We start from the raw sequence: 15,548 nt of genomic DNA, 5'->3' as shown, positions 1-15,548 counted from the left end.
AAGCCCATTATTTAAAAGCATTTCTCTCCTTTTTTTTTTCTCTCCTGTGTTCAGACGACTCTTCAGGACCAGCAAAGATCAGGAGAGCCGTTGAACACCTGCGCACAGACGTGGTTAAAGGACTTGGAGTGAAACTGCTGGACAAAGTCCTGGATATCATGCAGGAGGAGGACGAGGACAAGAGAGAGGCGAGTTGGCAATAAATAAACAGCACTGAAAGGAACTTGATCATAAGCGGTGGTTGGTGTGGCGCAACAGATAACACCACTACCTGCCAGTGAGCTACCTCACCATGTGGGAGACTGGGGTTCAATTCCCGTTCTGGGTGGCTGTGCTGTGCTACACCAATAAGAGTCCTTGGGCAAGACTCCTAACACTACATTGGCCCTCCTCTGTAATACGAGTTACCTTGTAAGTCGCTCTGGATAAGAGCGTCAGCTAAATGCCATAAATGTAAATAAGCAGGACGTAGTTTTTTGGTGTTCAGGCGGTAGCTTAGCTAAAATCTCCTTCAAATGACAGATGTGAACATGAAGTAAAGGCCTATCTAAAGACAAGATAGTGCCCATTTTTAAAAGGCTGCTTCTACCATCTCTCTCAGGTCCTGCTCCGCCAACAGATGGGGGAGGAGAAGTACAAGACCTATGCAGTCATGGTGCGGCAACTGAAATTCTTCGAGGACGTCGCTTTCAAACACTGACCCTGATGCTCACTGACCCTCCAGCACACAAACACTGACTATGCCTCCACTGGACAACTTCTGAAAAGTTGTGCTGAAGGCTGTGGAGAAACTGCTGTTACGTTTGGATGCCTTGATGCACGTGCATTGATGAAATGCATGGTGTCCCTTCATATGCAATTCATCTGAATTACTGTTCGTTTGGTCTACAGTCCATGCGGGCCTTGTCAGTCTAATTATTCATTTATTTTACTATTAAAAATGTAAGCATTATTGTAAACCTCAGTTTTAGTAGACTGCACACCTGAAGCTATTTTAGAGAGGTTATTTTTTCCACAGTTCACAGTTTATATTATGATGTTTTGAAAGCATAAATGTAGAAGGTTTTGTAGGAGGTTTATCAAGAAAATCTAGTTTTGGATGTAGCATTCAAGTTCTGCACTGATGAATGTAAGAATGATGAACGTCTTTATTAAACAGATTTGTAATTTAACAGGAATTCTGAGCAATCCGTACATTATTGTGTTTTGGCAAGTCCACAATGTCAGAGAAACATGGAGGAGGATAGGGCAATAGGCAAAGGTGTTAAAGTGAAAGCCAGACGGTATTCTACTTGTGTTTCTTCTTCTTCAAGTTCTCCTGAGGCTTTTCACGGCTCTCTGCAGGTGGCTCGGGTAAAGCGGGCTGCCATTTCAGGGGGTTTTGTCTGTACATGGGCCATGGCGGCAGTGTGAGCTGCAATACAAAGGGAGAAACAGCAACATATGAGCACGGGGGGGCTTTTGCTTTTAATTAAGGTTTGATCTAGCTTTTTGAACTCAGTTAATAAAAATAAATAAATTAATTAATTCAAAACATGTAAAAATGTATTTCCCTAAATTCAATTTTAGCATGTAATGAGACTTCAAGATGAAGTTCAGAAGATTAAATTAAAAAACAAATTATATATATATATATATATATATATATATATATATATATATATATATATATAACTAATTTTTTAGCAGTGAATTTTTTTTTTTTTTAGCAAAAACTGTAATTACGCAACACAACACACTAAAATTAAATTCCTAATGCAAACAAAAAACAAAATGTCAATTCAAATCTTAAATTTGACTAAACACTAAAATGAAAGTGCTGTATATTTCCATGTAGCATTCTTAGATTTAACCAGATAAGTGCAGACTCGAGCTGGGCAACTTGACGATATTGTGTTATCTTGATACAATACAAAATGTATAATGATAACAATAAGCTTTTCTAAGCATACTGAGGACACTGTTAGTGCTTACTGAAACACTGATCAGCTGCAGGTTTCATTACTAACAGTGTAATTAGATGTATATAAAAACTGTATTCAGTAAAGGAGAGTCTGAATAGTAGTTTTTAAGTATCTGTCACTACAGATGAATACATAAATTGTGATATATATTGTGCATCGCAAAAGTAGTAAATATTGTGATATAGTATTTTTACCATATCGCCCAGCCCTAGTGAATACTGCATTATTTTGGCTTAACCTTTAAACATATAGTAAATATAGACAACTGAAATTCAGCCACACTTGATCTACTTACCAAACAAGAGACCATGAATCCAGCTAGCATTATATAAACAGTCCAGCCAAACTGCTCAATGATAAGACCGTAAATGAATCCAATGGCCTGCAAAAAAAAAAAAATGGGAAAAAAGGAAAAGTTAAGGGCTGCAAAAGATGTCTAAATAAGATGCAGTAAGAGCCAATAACTTCCTTACCGCAGAGACGAGGATGATACCCTGGAAAATCTGCTCTGCAAGTTTCTGTCCTTTGTAGTCCTAAATAAAACAAATTCATAATATTTGTTTTCCACCAAACTTTTTGCATAATCCAAGAATAAGGCTGTAAGTTAAGTCATTCAGAAGGACGTGAACCGCATCATTCTAATAAAAAAAACCTAACTAATGATCTGAACTGATGGAAACCAGATGTCTGAAGAGTTTAAATGCCTCCAAAAGCTACATTACATAAAGTTATGCCCTAAAAATGACTAAAATGCACTGTCTGAAGCTTGAGACATTGTTTTATGGAAGTTTTTGCGTTAATTTTTGGAAAATTAATTTATAGAACAACAGTACATGCAGGCTACATGTTAATAACACAATCATCCACATTGCAGGTAAGGCTTAGATTATATGTAGGTAGGTTTACCAGTCAACCTGCACTGCAAAATAATAATAATAAATAAATAGAAATAAAAAATCTCTGCACTGTAAACACTGAGACCCCTGGTTCCTATCGCCGCCGCTATAGAGCAACCCAGGCTGTTAAGTTTCTCCTCTATTAACCACTTAACACCAAAACAAACCTAGACACATTTGTTTACATGACAATGATGAATTGTACAGAACTTTTAGGCAGCAGTTAAGGTTCCCCTTTAATTCGCATAGCACTTTATAGGGCATCCCCGGAGACCAGCCTTTCCGTCCATATGCCAGCACAACTAAGAGGATATGGGCCGGTTGTGATGCAAAGTGCAGTCCAGTACTAATGATACTGTTGATAACTTAGGATATTGCTGAATGATCGATTATTTTAACCCGCATTTAACGCGGTAATTGAGTAATTCGCTTATGCTAACAGTTAGCATTAGCTAGCTAGCTAGATACCCCCTTGCTAACGGTCTCTCCATTACGCGGAAGCGCATTAGCGCTATCCGGCTAAAGCTACAGAGCAACAGTAAAGCTATGCATTAAAAAGGACGACTTACCATATGCGTCGGGATCGTTTTAAACACGGGCAACATCGTGAAATAACGACAAATAAACGATTTGAAGAGAAACTAATATAAATGTGAGATTTCCTGTTTCGAAAAGGTGCACGTAGATCTCCGCAGGACCCCGAGAGCAATTTGCGTTTGCGCAAAACACAACAACGGCTTAGTCTGCAGATTAATACACATTAAGATCAGTCTGTGACTAACGGATTAAAGAAGGAATTTCATATTTAATTGATACAATCCAGGACAAACTCATCATTTCTCTCTGGCAGCGAGATGGACGACTAATACGTTTCATTTAAGGCGAATGGGGGCGGTCTGCACTAGCGGACGTAGGCGGATGTTACTGATCTGTAAACAATAAGGATGGGACGATTAGCTTGTATATTGGATGATACGTCGTCGGAGATTGTATAGAAGTCTGTGATTTGCCGTTGCGGCGTTTGATTTCTTCAGGAAAAAGGGCAGCGTGCTTGTCCGCTTCTTTGACTTGTTGATGTTGAGTTGGCATTTTGGATGAGGAGCTGAAGCAGCCCTGAGAAGACGGGCAGGCAGATCGATAGATAGATAGGTAGGTTGGTTAAGTAGCTCGAAAGGTGGACATATTGCCCCTGTATTTCCAGTTTCAGTGCGTTATGAGAATACACGCACTTGTTCTGAACTGATGGCTGCTGATGGATCTCCCAGCTAGTATCAGTTTTGGACGGTATGCATGCCGAAAAGTATGCAGACACCTCTTCTGATTGGCAGTTTTGGCTAAATCTTGCTGACACAGGCCTAAGGTTAGCATGCCCAGGGCCCAGCATCAGCTAGAGGGGCTTAAAGCCCCCTCTATATTAGGATAATAATATTGGACTGCAGAGGCGTGCACCTGGGTTCTCTGGGGTGATGAAGCCCAATCCAATACCTCTGGGATGAGTTTGGAGTGGCATTGGTGATGTCTAACATCAGTACCTGACCTCACTAATGCTCTTTGGGCTGAATGCAGTCAAATCCTCGCAGCAGTGTTCCGAAATCTAGTGTAGACCTTCCCAGAAGAGTTTACAGTAGGTTTGCAGTGCAGTGCTGTGCTGTGCTGTGCTGCAGTACAGTGTGTACACACTGCTGCAGTAGAGGCTGTTGCTGCAGCAAGAGGGTGTCCGAACCTTGATTTCTGGGGTAAGAGGGAGCGGGAAGACAGTGCAGGTGTCCACAAACTTTTAGACACATGATGCATGTGCATATGTCTTCAGAAGTTGAAGTCGAGGTGTTCTGATGGGTGGTGGTCTTGTTTTACAGAACTGTACAGAGAGGTGCAGAGGTGATGCGGTGTCCCGTCTGAGAAGTGAAAGGCAACGGTTAGGACCATGACGCTACGTAGAGGTAGACGATTCGAGAAGGTCTTTTTTTTTTCCCTCCCCCCCAGTTTCTCAGGTGGCGTCGAGTTCATTCGGCTCTTCTTGTCTTTCAGTGAACGTGGTCATCCTCGTGCTGCTGTCCATAGCCTTTTTGATCATTGTCCATCGAAATCTACTGAATCTCAGTGATTTCCTTAAGCAAGACAATACAGGTAGGAGCTCTTTTCACCTCGAGGCGTTTCTTTGTCTATATTTCTTTTCAGACGCATGACTTTGTTGGATCTGCTCCTTATAGATGCTGTACCAGGTATGATACTGCCCTTCGAGACTGGATTCTTCTCGGATCGCAAAGTCAGGACTGGGGAAGAGATCCCTGTGGTCATCACAGCCGCAGAGGAGAGGCTGGGGGCCGCTGTGGCTGCCATGAACAGCGTGAACCAAAACAGCAAAGCCAACGTGGTCTTCAACATAGTCACCCTGAACGAGTCTGTGGAGCATCTCCGGTAAGGAGAATAATCACGCATTCTGCGTGTAATCTGTCCATGGCAGTGAATACACACTCACACACAAGTGATTAGGACCGTGAGAAAGCACACCCAGAGCCTGGGGATTAACTGCAGGTTAAGTGCCTTCCTCAAGGGCACCTCAGCTGTGAATGGTGAGGGAGGAGAAAGCACTAGTCATTCAATCCCCCTGCTCCACTTTCCTGCTGGTTCTGGGGATCAAACCAATGACCTTCTGGTCCCACGCCTGCCCAAGAAATTGTTCTGTTCACATACCCCAGCTTAGATAGCTGGGGTCAGAGCTGGGGTCATGATCAGCCATGCTATGCCCCCCTTTGGAGCAGAGAGGGTTAAGGACCTTAACAATGGCACCTTAATGGATATGGGTACCAAACCCACAACCTTGTGATCAGTAGGCCAGCACTCTTACCACTGAACAAAGTTTTCACAGGCTGCTGACTGATTACCATGGATACCAGAAAACCTTTCATATACTCTGCTTCGGTGTTCAGTCTCAGTGGGTCTTACTCTACATACGTTCTCAGCTTACAGACAGCTGATTCCTCTCTACCCACCCAGATCCCTGGTGGTCTAGTGGTTAGGATTCGGCGCTCTCACCGCCGCGGCCCGGGTTCGATTCCCGGTCAGGGAACAAGACTTTTTGGGAACTTCTGCTGCTACTGGTTTTAGCTCAGATGAGCAGGTTAAAACTCCTCTACGTTCCTGCAAATCTAACACCTGATTCAGCCAATCAGAGAGATTGATCCTTCAACTGAGGCTGAAGCTGGATCCATATCTCTACTGTCCAGGATACAGGCTTACTACTAGATTTTGGAGCATTGCTGTGAGGATGTGATGGGGTTCAGCAACAAGGGTGTTGGTGATGTCGGAATGTTGGTTGACCATCACCACCCTGTCTCCTCAGCTGATCTTAGAAGTATTGGACTGCTTCACAGCCCAGTGCTGGGTGGCCAATAAGTCTGTGTTTATCTGCTCCAGAGAGTCCTATTCTATTGGCAATACTTCTCGACAGGGGCAGGACAAGCTGTGTGTGTGTGTGTGTCAGCAATGGGTGTAACTTAAAGTAGCTGAATGGATTCACTAGAAGGAGTGTCCTCAAATGTTTGGACATATAGTGTATGTAATGCACAGAAGATCAGAAACGAGCTTCATGCTACCTTTATTGTTGGGTGCACTGCCGGAGTTTGAGTGAATGTGCCACAAATTCAGGAAGTTCTTCATGTAATAATGTGAAATAATCTGGAGTTGGGAGCTGAGAGTTAGATCCTCTCTCCAGAAACTGTCTGTGAGAAGTTCGTTTTAATCTCTCCATGTCCAAAATTAAAGAGGTGTTAGATTTGCAGTAGGGTAGCAGGGTCTTAAACTCCCACCTTAAATAGCACTCACTGCTCATCTGCTGCAGAGCTAAAACCAGTAGCAGCAGTAGTTCCTAAAAAGGTCTGTTCCCTGACCGGGAATCGAACCCGGGCCGCGGCGGTGAGAGCGCCGAATCCTAACCACTAGACCACCAGGGATCTGGGTGAGTGGAGAGGGATCAGCGGTCTGTAAGCTGAGAAGCAGATGGATGTAGAGTATGAGTGTATGGGTACAGGGCAGTGGCTCTTCGTTGCTGCTTTAGACCAATCAGGGAGCCTCACAGTTCAGTCTCAGTGGGTCATCTTCTGCATACATTCTCCGCTCACAGGCAGCTGATTCCTCTTCACCCACCCAGATCCCTGGTGGTCTAGTGGGTAGGATTCGGCGCTCTCACCGCCGCGGCCCGGGTTCGATTCCCGGTCAGGGAACAGACCTTTTTAGGAACTACTGCTGCTACTGGTTTTAGCTCTGCAGCAGATGAGCAGTAGGTGCCACTTCTTGCATAATACTGGTTTAAAGCCCACTGATATAAAGAATAGTCCATTTTTTGGGATGAGAGACATGAACCATGAACATGAAGGATGGATTAGAAATAATTGCAGCATATTCCAAATCAAATCACGTTTATAGTCTCGTCACATTCCACAGGTGTAAAGTTGAGTGAAAAACATGAGTACATAGTTTCTCATGGTAGTAAAAAAAAAAGATCACAGATGTTCTCAAATGGAAAAACTGAGTTTTTACACGATTAAAAAGTCTGATGCTCTACCGACTGAGCTATCCAGGCCCTGTAAGGAGTCTAAAGAGAACTTGCAGCAATGCTTGGTGCCATTTTGAACCTACTCCGGTAGGATCCTTTGTATCTGGAGAACTGTATTGTTAGACTGTAATGGATGTAGTTTGAGAGGTGGTGGCATGGTGGTGCAGCTTTAAGGGTCTGGAGCTGTCAGTTGGATCATTTCTCCAGAAATTGGAAGGAGTTAGTTGTGATCTCCCCATGTTCATGTGGGTTTCCTCCTAGTCCTCCAGTTTCCTCCCCCTCCCAAAAAATGGACTATTCTTTATATCAGTGGGCTTTAAATCGGTGTTATGCAAGAATTTCTTGCTCCTGCACTCCTCTTACAGCCAGGTAATGGTATTAGTGCTTTGAGACTCATTAAACGTCATGCATGCTTCATGCTACCTTTTATTGGTTGGTGCACTGCCAGAGTTTCAGAGCGAACGTGCCACATGTTCAGAAACATCGTGTGTTTGTGATGAAAAGAGAAAATAGATGAAAGTGTGCAGGTCAGTGAGTCTCCAGGAGTTTTAGGATCACTACCTTAGACCGATCAGGGAGCCTCACAGTTCAGTCTCAGTGGGTCATCCTTTACATGCCTTTGTCAGCTCACAGACAGCTGCGGCCCCTCAGTCGACCCAGCTCCCTGGTGGTCTAGTGGTTAGGATTCGGCGCTCTCACCGCCGCGGCCCGGGTTCGATTCCCGGTCAGGGAACAAGACTTTTTGGGAACTACTGCTGCTACTGGTTTTAGCTCTGCAGCAGATGAGCAGGTTAAAACTCCTCTACGTTCCTGCAAATATAACACCTGATTCAGCCAATCAGAGACTTCTGTTGATGGATCAAGTGAGACTGAAGCTGGATCCATATCTCTACTGTCCAGGAAAGGCTTTCTACTATATTTTGGAGCATTGCTGTGAGGATTTGATGGTGTTCAGTGACAAGAAGTTAGTTTTAATCTCTCCATGTCCAAAATAAAAGGGGTGTTAGATTTGCAGGACGGTAGATGGGTCTTAAACTCCCACCTTAAGTAGCACCCACTGCTCATCTACTGCAGAGCTAAAACCAGTACCAGTAAAAAGGTTTGTTCCCTGACCGGGAATCGAACCCGGGCCGCGGCGGTGAGAGCGCCGAATCCTAACCACTAGACCACCAGGGATCTGGGTGTACAGAGGGGTAGCAGCTGTCTGTGGGCTGAGAATGGCATGTAGAGGATGACCCACTGAGACTGAAGTGTTTGAGTACAGGGCAGTGACTGGCTCCATATCTCTACTGTCCAGGAAAGGCTTACTACTAGATGTTGGAGCATTGCTGTGAGGATTTGATGATGTTCAGCGACAAGCGTGTTGGTGAGTTCGGGATGTTGGTTGACCATCACCACCCCAAATCCTCAGCTTATCCAAGAAGTATTGGATTGAGCACCAACCATCATTCCAGAGAACACAGCAGTTCCACTGCTTCACAGCTCAATGCTGGGGGGGCTTCATACCCCTCTAGCCCACGCCTGGCATTAGGCATAGGGCCAATAGGTCTGTGTTTATCTGCTCCAGAGAGTCCTATTCTATTGATAATACTTATTGACACTAAACAAGCTGAGTGCATGCATATATATATATATATATGTGTGTATGTATGTGTGTGTGTCAGCAATGGGTGTAACTTAAAGAATGTGTTCACTAGAAGGTGTGTCCACAAACATTTGGACACAGAAGTTCAAATACAAGCTTCATGGTACCTTGATTGCAGCGCTAAATCCAGTAGCAGTTCTTAAAAAGTCGTGTTCCCTGACCGGGAATCGAACCCGGGCCGCGGCGGTGAGAGCGCCGAATCCTAACCACTAGACCACCAGGGATTTGCGTGGGTGGGGAGGAAACAGCTGTTTGTGAGCTGAGAACGGCATGTAGAGTAAGACCCACTGAGACTGAACTGTAGTGTTGTCCCACCCCCTCACTCAACACAATCGCACCTAGGGTCAATTCAGCCTCGCCAATTCACCTCCCACATGTGGGTTTTTTGGGAGGTGGGAGAAAACAGGAGTTTGAGTTTGACCCATTGACACTGAACCATGAGGCTCCCTGATTGGTCTAAAGCAGCGATTCTTAAACTCCTGGAGAGTCACTGCCCTGTACTCTCACATTTCAGTCTCAGTGGGTCATTCTCTACATACATTCTCAGCCCACAGACAGCTGCTGCCAATCTACATACCCAGCTCCCTGGTGGTCTAGTGGTTAGGATTCGGCGCTCTCACCGCCGCGGCCCGGGTTCGATTCCCGGTCAGGGAACAAGACTTTTTAAGAACTGTTGCTGCTACTGGTTTTAGCTCTGCAGCAGAGGGGTCTTAAGCTCCCACCTGAAGTAGCACCCACTGCTCAATCTAAATCCAGTAGCTCTTAAAAAGGTTTATTCCCTGACCGGGAATCGAACCCGGGCCGCGGCGGTGAGAGCGCCGAATCCTAACCACTAGACCACCAGGGATCTGAGTAAGCGGAGAGGAATCAGCTGCCTGTGAGATTGGAATGGCACGTAGAGACTGACCCACTGTACATTTACATTTATGGCATTTAGCAGACGCTCTTATCCAGAGCGACTTACAAAGTGCTTTGCTATTTACCCAGGAAAAACCTCAGCTAGTTAGAATAGTGTTGAACTGTAGTGTTGTCCCACCCCCTCACTCAACACAATCACACCTAGGGGCAATTTAGCCTCGCCAATTCACCTCCAAATTATTTATAATCCACCCACCTGATTCATCTGAAGTTCTCCTCTAGCTCACGCCTGGCATTAGGCATAGGGCCAATAGGTCTGTGTTTATCTGCTCCAGAGAGTCCTATTCTATTGGCAATACTTCTTGACAAGGACTAAACTAGCATGAGGGTAGCGGGGTCTTAAACTCCCACATTAAGCAGCACCCACTGCTCATCTGCTGCAGAGCTCAATCCAGTAGCAGCAGCAGTTCTTAAAAAGTCTTGTTCCCTGACCGGGAATCGAACCCGGGCCGCGGCGGTGAGAGCGCCGAATCCTAACCACTAGACCACCAGGGAGCTGGGTCAGTGGAGGGGAATTGGCTGTCTGTGAGCTGAAAATGTATGTAGAGATTGACCCACGGAGACTGAAGTGTGTGAGTACAGGGCAGTGACTCTCCAGGAATTTAAGAATCGCTGCTTTAGACCAATCAGGTGTGATTTTGTTGAGTGACTGAGTGGGTGGGTGTGAAACCCTGCAGTGGACTATTCTCTAGGTCAGTGGGATTTAAAGTGGTATTACACGAGGATTAGTATTTCTTGCTTTTGGGCTCCCCCTACAGCCAGGAAGTGGAATTTGCGCTTTGAGACACCACTACGAAAAAACGAATCCTCAGTAAAACGTAAAGAAGCATGTGGACTGGGGCGGTAGAGTAATATTACAGGGTTTTACACAACTTTCTCGGTTTACCTCGGAAAAACAAAATGCAATAAGCAGAAGATCAAAACGAGCTTCATGCAACCTTTATTGTTGGGTGCACTGCTGGAGTTTCTGAGTGAACGTGCCACAAATTCAGAAAGTAGACAAAAGTAAGCATGACAGTGACTTTCCAGGAATTTTAGAATCGCTGCTTTAGACCAATCAGGGAGCCTCACAGTTCAGTGTCAGTGGGTCATCTTCTACATACATTCTCAGGTTACAGACAGCTGCTGCCCCTCCACTGACCCAGCTCCCTGGTGGTCTAGTGGTTAGGATTCGGCGCTCTCACCGCCGCGGCCCGGGTTCGATTCCCGGTCAGGGAACAAGACTTTTTAAGAACTAATTCTGCAGATTAGCAGTTGGTGCTATTTAAGGTTGTGAGTTTAAGACTGCCCTACTTTCCAGCAAAAAAGATTGATAGATACTCTATTGATCCTGAAGGAAATTTAGCAGCCAGTAGCAAGTACACAATACAGCACAGTAATACAATACAATAATAAGGAATAAATAAAGATAAGTAAAAAAAAAAGCTATTAAAAAAGAATAAAACAGTAATAAAAAAAAGAATAAAGAATGATTTCATTCCAGAGAACACAGCAGTTCCACTGCTTCACAGCTCAATGCTTGGGGGGCTTCATACCCCTCTAGCCCACGTCTGGCATTAGGCAGCATGGTGCCAATAGGTTCATGTGTATCTGCTCCAGAGAGTGCTTTTCTACAGGGACTGTGTGCATTTGCACATCTGTGTCAGCAATGAGTGCAACTTAAAGTCAAGTAGCTGAATGCATTCATTAGAAGGAGTGTCCACAAACTTTTGGACATCTAGTGTAGGCGATAAAACTGTGATCTTTCATGAACCCTGTCTCTTTTCAGGACTTGGTTGAGCAAGACAGACATCAAACACAAAATCATCACATTCGAGCCCAAGATCCTTGAAGGCAAGATTCCAGATGATCCACAGAAGGCGGATTTGCTGAAACCGGTAACCACACGCGTCAGTTCTGACATGCTGACCATGTTATATCGTGGGAATATGCATTTTCCAACTTAACCTTGTTGTCTTTCAGCTGACTTTTGCCAGATTCTACATGCCAGTGTTCTTACCCGAAGCGGAGAAAGCCGTTTACCTGGACGATGATGTCATTGTACAAGGTGGGTGTCCGGTTTGCAGGTGTATGACCACCCCACAGACTTGCTGATAGTCTTCTTGAGCAAACGAATTACATATCTGCTGTTGCAGGAGATATCCAGGAACTTTTTGAGACCAGTCTGAAGCCTGGACATGCTGCTGCTTTTTCAGAAGATTGTGACTCTGCCTCTTCTAAAGGCATCGTTAGAGGAGCAGGTAACCAGGTAAATATGTAGAAAACGAATGAAGAAGCAGCTCAGTTTCCAAGGATGCTAAACACAAACCTAACTGGTGGAAAATAACCAGAGGTCTTTCAGTATACAAGAGTGTGCATAGATATGAACGTATGCTGACTACACACACACACACACATACACACACAACTAATATGCTTGTGTATTTTACAGAACAATTATATCGGCTTTCTGGACTTCAAAAAAGAGGGTATTAAGAAGCTTGGAATGAGGGCAAACACATGCTCTTTCAATCCTGGGGTCATCGTGGCCAACCTAACTGAATGGAAACACCAGAACATCACCAGGCAGCTGGAACAGTGGATGGAGCGCAATGTCAAGTGAGTGAAAGAACTACAAAAATTCTTCTAGTGAGCACAGCACAGCACTATTGGCCTCATGCCTAATGCCAGGTGTGGGCTAGAGGGGCATAAAGCCCTGCCAGTATTGAGCTGTGCTCTCTGGATTGAAGGTTGGTGCTTTATACAATATTTTGGGAGTTGATGATGATAAGGTGGGTGGTGATCATCCAACATCCTGACCTCACTAATGCTCTTGTTGCAGAATGCAATCATATCCTCACAGCAATGCTTCACAGCACATCTAGTAGAAAGCATTCTTCCCTGGACAGTAGAGACAGATACTGCAGCAAAAGCAGGATCATTTATTATTATTTATTTTTTTTTTATTTTGTAACACCCTTGATTGCAGAAGAAGCAGTGAATAAGCAGGTGTCCCAATACTTTTGTCCATATAGCGTATGCAGCATTTTTGTGGGTTTTCACTGCATCGTTGACGAGGTCTGATTTGTCTTGCCTATTCGCTTTTAATCTGTCCTTTCAGGGAAGACCTCTACAGCAAAACTCTAGCGGACAGCATCACCACGTCTCCCCTGCTTATTGTCTTCTACAAGCACCACTCCAGCATTGACCCCATGTGGCACGTCCGACACCTTGGTAATAAGTTGTAGTCTCCTCTCAGTTGAGTGCATCGTTGGGTTCTAGTGCAAAAGCTTGATTTTTGAGCCTGGGAGCGGTCCAGTGCACCCATCTCTGGTCCTCCTCAAGTCGGTGGCCTGAGGTTCACGTCTAGTGAACTCTAGTGCCGTCCACTGCAGGCGTGGAAACTATCCGCCCTCAGCGCCACGACATGTGGGGTTGCGTGATTGGTTACTTTTGTCATGTAACTGCTTCGACTTATCGCTTCCATGGCACTAAAACCGTTCTCCTACTGGAACGGTGTCTTCTTTGTAGGTGTTCCTGCACGGTACACAGTAAAAGAACTGATGTCCTGCTATTTTGCAGAAATGTGACGTGGACAAAATTGCTGGCACCCCTCGGTTTATGAAAGAAAAATCCACAATGGTCACAGAAATAACTTGAATCTGACAAAAGTAATAATACAAAAAATTAGATGAAAATGAACGAATGAAAATCCGACATTGATTTTGAACCAGGCTTCAACAGAATTATTTCAAAAAGTAAACCCATTAAACAGGCCTGGACAGAAATGATGGTACCCATGAAAATAATGTGACCAAAGGGACATGTTAAACCAAGGTGTGTCCACTAATATATATATATATATATATATATATATATATATATATATATATATATATATATATAACAGTCCTGGGTGCGGACCGAGGGAACCCAAAAGTATAAACACACCCTAAGGCAGGCGATTTGCGTGATGCTAATTGTTGGCGGTAAGCCTTCATACCTTGTTAGCTAGCTTAGCATCGTAGCTGTAGCTCAAACTAAGGAAACAAACTTTGAACCAAGTCATTTTTTCATGTTAGAAATGCAGAGAAATGATGAACTATGTTGATGGCCAGTGATTTTTCTGCTCTGTGGTCAGAAGTCCCATGCTGTGTAAAACTAGACTGTAGAAAACTAAAACATGATATTTGGCAGCAAGGCAGGATTTGTATTTGGTCACTAGGGCCAGTCGGGCAAATTCGACCAGTCAGACCCTTTACCTTACACTGCGCCAGACATTCTCCCAGTTCTCACCCACTGTTTAGGACTAACCCATCCCCAATGCTTGAAGGATGTTCGCATGTGCTTCTGGTCTTTTTACATCTACACGAATACAGTTAGATTGGGTGACGATCACAAAGCCTTTTAATGTATGTTGATCATAAACGGCTTCATTTACTTCATTTTAACATGGATTTTTTTCATTTGTTTTATTTTTATATAAAAGGAACCACCGGAGCTGGAAATCGCTACTCGGCCCAGTTTGTCAAAGCTGCCAAACTACTCCACTGGAACGGACATTATAAACCCTGGGGCAGAACCTCCTCGTTCTCTGACATTTGGGACAAGTGGTACATTCCAGATCCCACTGGGAAATTCCATCCAATTAGAAGACACTCAGGGGATGAATAAGCTTGGATTTGATTACAAGGACAGTTTGCACAACAGTCATCGCTCACTAGGACGACCTACTTTCTTGCATCAGAAGATCTAGTCTACTGTACAGTATTTTGCAATTCTACAGAGTATTTTAAGCCCCATAAGGCAACGACAGGAATAGGGTAAGACCGCTGCCTCTTGAGTGATGCCAACCAGAATGGACCTTTTCTTTAGAAAATTAGTTTTGTAACTACATCAGCCTTTTCCTTTTCACTCTAGCTTGGGGATTGGGGATAAAAGTCACTTAAAGAATCAAACCTGGGATGCAAACTCCACTAAAATGCTACCTCAGCCCACATCGGTGTACAGGATGTGTAACAATAGGAAAGGTACAGAATTGAATTTTTGCATTAGGTTTTTCTTAACCCACTACTTTGCTCCTGTTTATTGTCTTACAGTTCTGACACTGACCCTGTGACCCGTGACACTAACTTTTGATTTGTGTGTGGCTTTCCAATCACGGAACAGAACCACTGCTGCCATGTTTTGTGTCTGATTTAACATTTCATATTTTTCCTAATTTGTTTCACTACAGTATAAAGTAAAAGCATGCATGTATTTTGTGTTCTTGCTTTTTTTGTTCATTTGTACAAAAAACTCCAGAGCAAAATCTGCTACCATGCGCTACTTTCCTCTTGCTCTAACATGTATTTAGGGGAAGCAAACTGTTATTATGCATTGAATAAAATTGGTAATCCTTTGGATCAGTGTTACAATTTTGACAAATCCCTGTTCTGCCACCTGCATTTAAAGGTTGCCTAAACCAGAAATTTCAGTTGTTAGTAATTATAGATTGCAGGTGCAACACCCGAGGACATATTCATACTTTTGTTTAGAGCAGGTTAAGGGCTTAACATACACCAACCAGCCATAACATCAGCGCCACCGCA

General features: G+C 44.0%; 3 protein-coding genes and 10 non-coding genes across 13 annotated transcripts in view; 7 read left to right on the top strand and 6 right to left on the bottom strand.

Moving 5' to 3' along the window:
• The window catches only part of nek4 (NIMA-related kinase 4), a 14,049-nt gene extending 12,881 nt beyond the window's left edge, over nt 1-1,168 (top strand). The window contains exons 15-16 of the mRNA XM_072665850.1: nt 55-188; nt 602-1,168. Coding sequence (XP_072521951.1) covers nt 55-188; nt 602-700 — 233 coding nt within the window. The 3' untranslated portion in view covers nt 701-1,168. The remainder of the gene's footprint in view (nt 1-54; nt 189-601) is intronic.
• spcs1 (signal peptidase complex subunit 1) lies at nt 1,131-3,724 on the bottom strand. The gene is made up of 4 exons (XM_072665852.1): nt 3,430-3,724; nt 2,438-2,497; nt 2,260-2,346; nt 1,131-1,414 (listed from the first exon to the last, which is right to left on the bottom strand). The coding sequence occupies exons 1-4, from the start codon at nt 3,463-3,465 to the stop codon at nt 1,289-1,291; spliced, it is 309 nt and encodes a 102-aa protein (XP_072521953.1). The 5' UTR covers nt 3,466-3,724; the 3' UTR covers nt 1,131-1,288.
• On the top strand, nt 3,622-15,362 carry glt8d1 (glycosyltransferase 8 domain containing 1). The gene is made up of 10 exons (XM_072665851.1): nt 3,622-4,009; nt 4,717-4,800; nt 4,889-4,987; nt 5,071-5,278; nt 11,747-11,855; nt 11,941-12,025; nt 12,114-12,226; nt 12,410-12,576; nt 13,079-13,191; nt 14,447-15,362. Exons 2-10 carry the CDS (start codon nt 4,785-4,787, stop codon nt 14,629-14,631), a joined length of 1,095 nt encoding a protein of 364 aa, XP_072521952.1. The 5' UTR covers nt 3,622-4,009; nt 4,717-4,784; the 3' UTR covers nt 14,632-15,362.
• On the top strand, nt 5,859-5,930 carry trnae-cuc (transfer RNA glutamic acid (anticodon CUC)). The gene has a single exon. It is a non-coding gene; the product is annotated as a tRNA-Glu (tRNA).
• trnae-cuc (transfer RNA glutamic acid (anticodon CUC)) lies at nt 6,742-6,813 on the bottom strand. The gene has a single exon. It is a non-coding gene; the product is annotated as a tRNA-Glu (tRNA).
• On the top strand, nt 7,012-7,083 carry trnae-cuc (transfer RNA glutamic acid (anticodon CUC)). Its single transcript has one exon. It is a non-coding gene; the product is annotated as a tRNA-Glu (tRNA).
• On the top strand, nt 8,077-8,148 carry trnae-cuc (transfer RNA glutamic acid (anticodon CUC)). The gene has a single exon. It is a non-coding gene; the product is annotated as a tRNA-Glu (tRNA).
• Nucleotides 8,520-8,591, bottom strand: trnae-cuc (transfer RNA glutamic acid (anticodon CUC)). The gene has a single exon. It is a non-coding gene; the product is annotated as a tRNA-Glu (tRNA).
• Nucleotides 9,213-9,284, bottom strand: trnae-cuc (transfer RNA glutamic acid (anticodon CUC)). The gene has a single exon. It is a non-coding gene; the product is annotated as a tRNA-Glu (tRNA).
• trnae-cuc (transfer RNA glutamic acid (anticodon CUC)) lies at nt 9,643-9,714 on the top strand. Its single transcript has one exon. It is a non-coding gene; the product is annotated as a tRNA-Glu (tRNA).
• Nucleotides 9,836-9,907, bottom strand: trnae-cuc (transfer RNA glutamic acid (anticodon CUC)). The gene has a single exon. It is a non-coding gene; the product is annotated as a tRNA-Glu (tRNA).
• On the bottom strand, nt 10,402-10,473 carry trnae-cuc (transfer RNA glutamic acid (anticodon CUC)). Its single transcript has one exon. It is a non-coding gene; the product is annotated as a tRNA-Glu (tRNA).
• On the top strand, nt 11,125-11,196 carry trnae-cuc (transfer RNA glutamic acid (anticodon CUC)). Its single transcript has one exon. It is a non-coding gene; the product is annotated as a tRNA-Glu (tRNA).
• Nucleotides 15,363-15,548: the final 186 nt, after the last annotated feature.

The sequence above is a fragment of the Salminus brasiliensis genome, chromosome 21 (assembly GCF_030463535.1).
Source record: "Salminus brasiliensis chromosome 21, fSalBra1.hap2, whole genome shotgun sequence".
In the NCBI taxonomy this organism is placed as follows: domain Eukaryota; kingdom Metazoa; phylum Chordata; class Actinopteri; order Characiformes; family Bryconidae; genus Salminus; species Salminus brasiliensis.
This window is presented reverse-complemented; position numbering and strand designations above follow the sequence as displayed.

Bases quoted from the DNA above. Each gene is read 5' to 3' on its own strand.
- spcs1 (XM_072665852.1), bottom strand. From the start codon at position 3,465: ATGTTGCCCGTGTTTAAAACGATCCCGACGCATATG. The intron at 2,498-3,429 runs GTAAGTCGTCCT...TGTTTTATTTAG, and splicing joins AAACGATCCCGACGCATATG to GACTACAAAGGACAGAAACT. The intron at 2,347-2,437 runs GTAAGGAAGTTA...TTTTTTTTGCAG, and splicing joins GTATCATCCTCGTCTCTGCG to GCCATTGGATTCATTTACGG.
- glt8d1 (XM_072665851.1), top strand. The intron at 11,856-11,940 runs GTAACCACACGC...GTTGTCTTTCAG, and splicing joins AGGCGGATTTGCTGAAACCG to CTGACTTTTGCCAGATTCTA. The intron at 12,227-12,409 runs GTAAATATGTAG...TGTATTTTACAG, and splicing joins TTAGAGGAGCAGGTAACCAG to AACAATTATATCGGCTTTCT.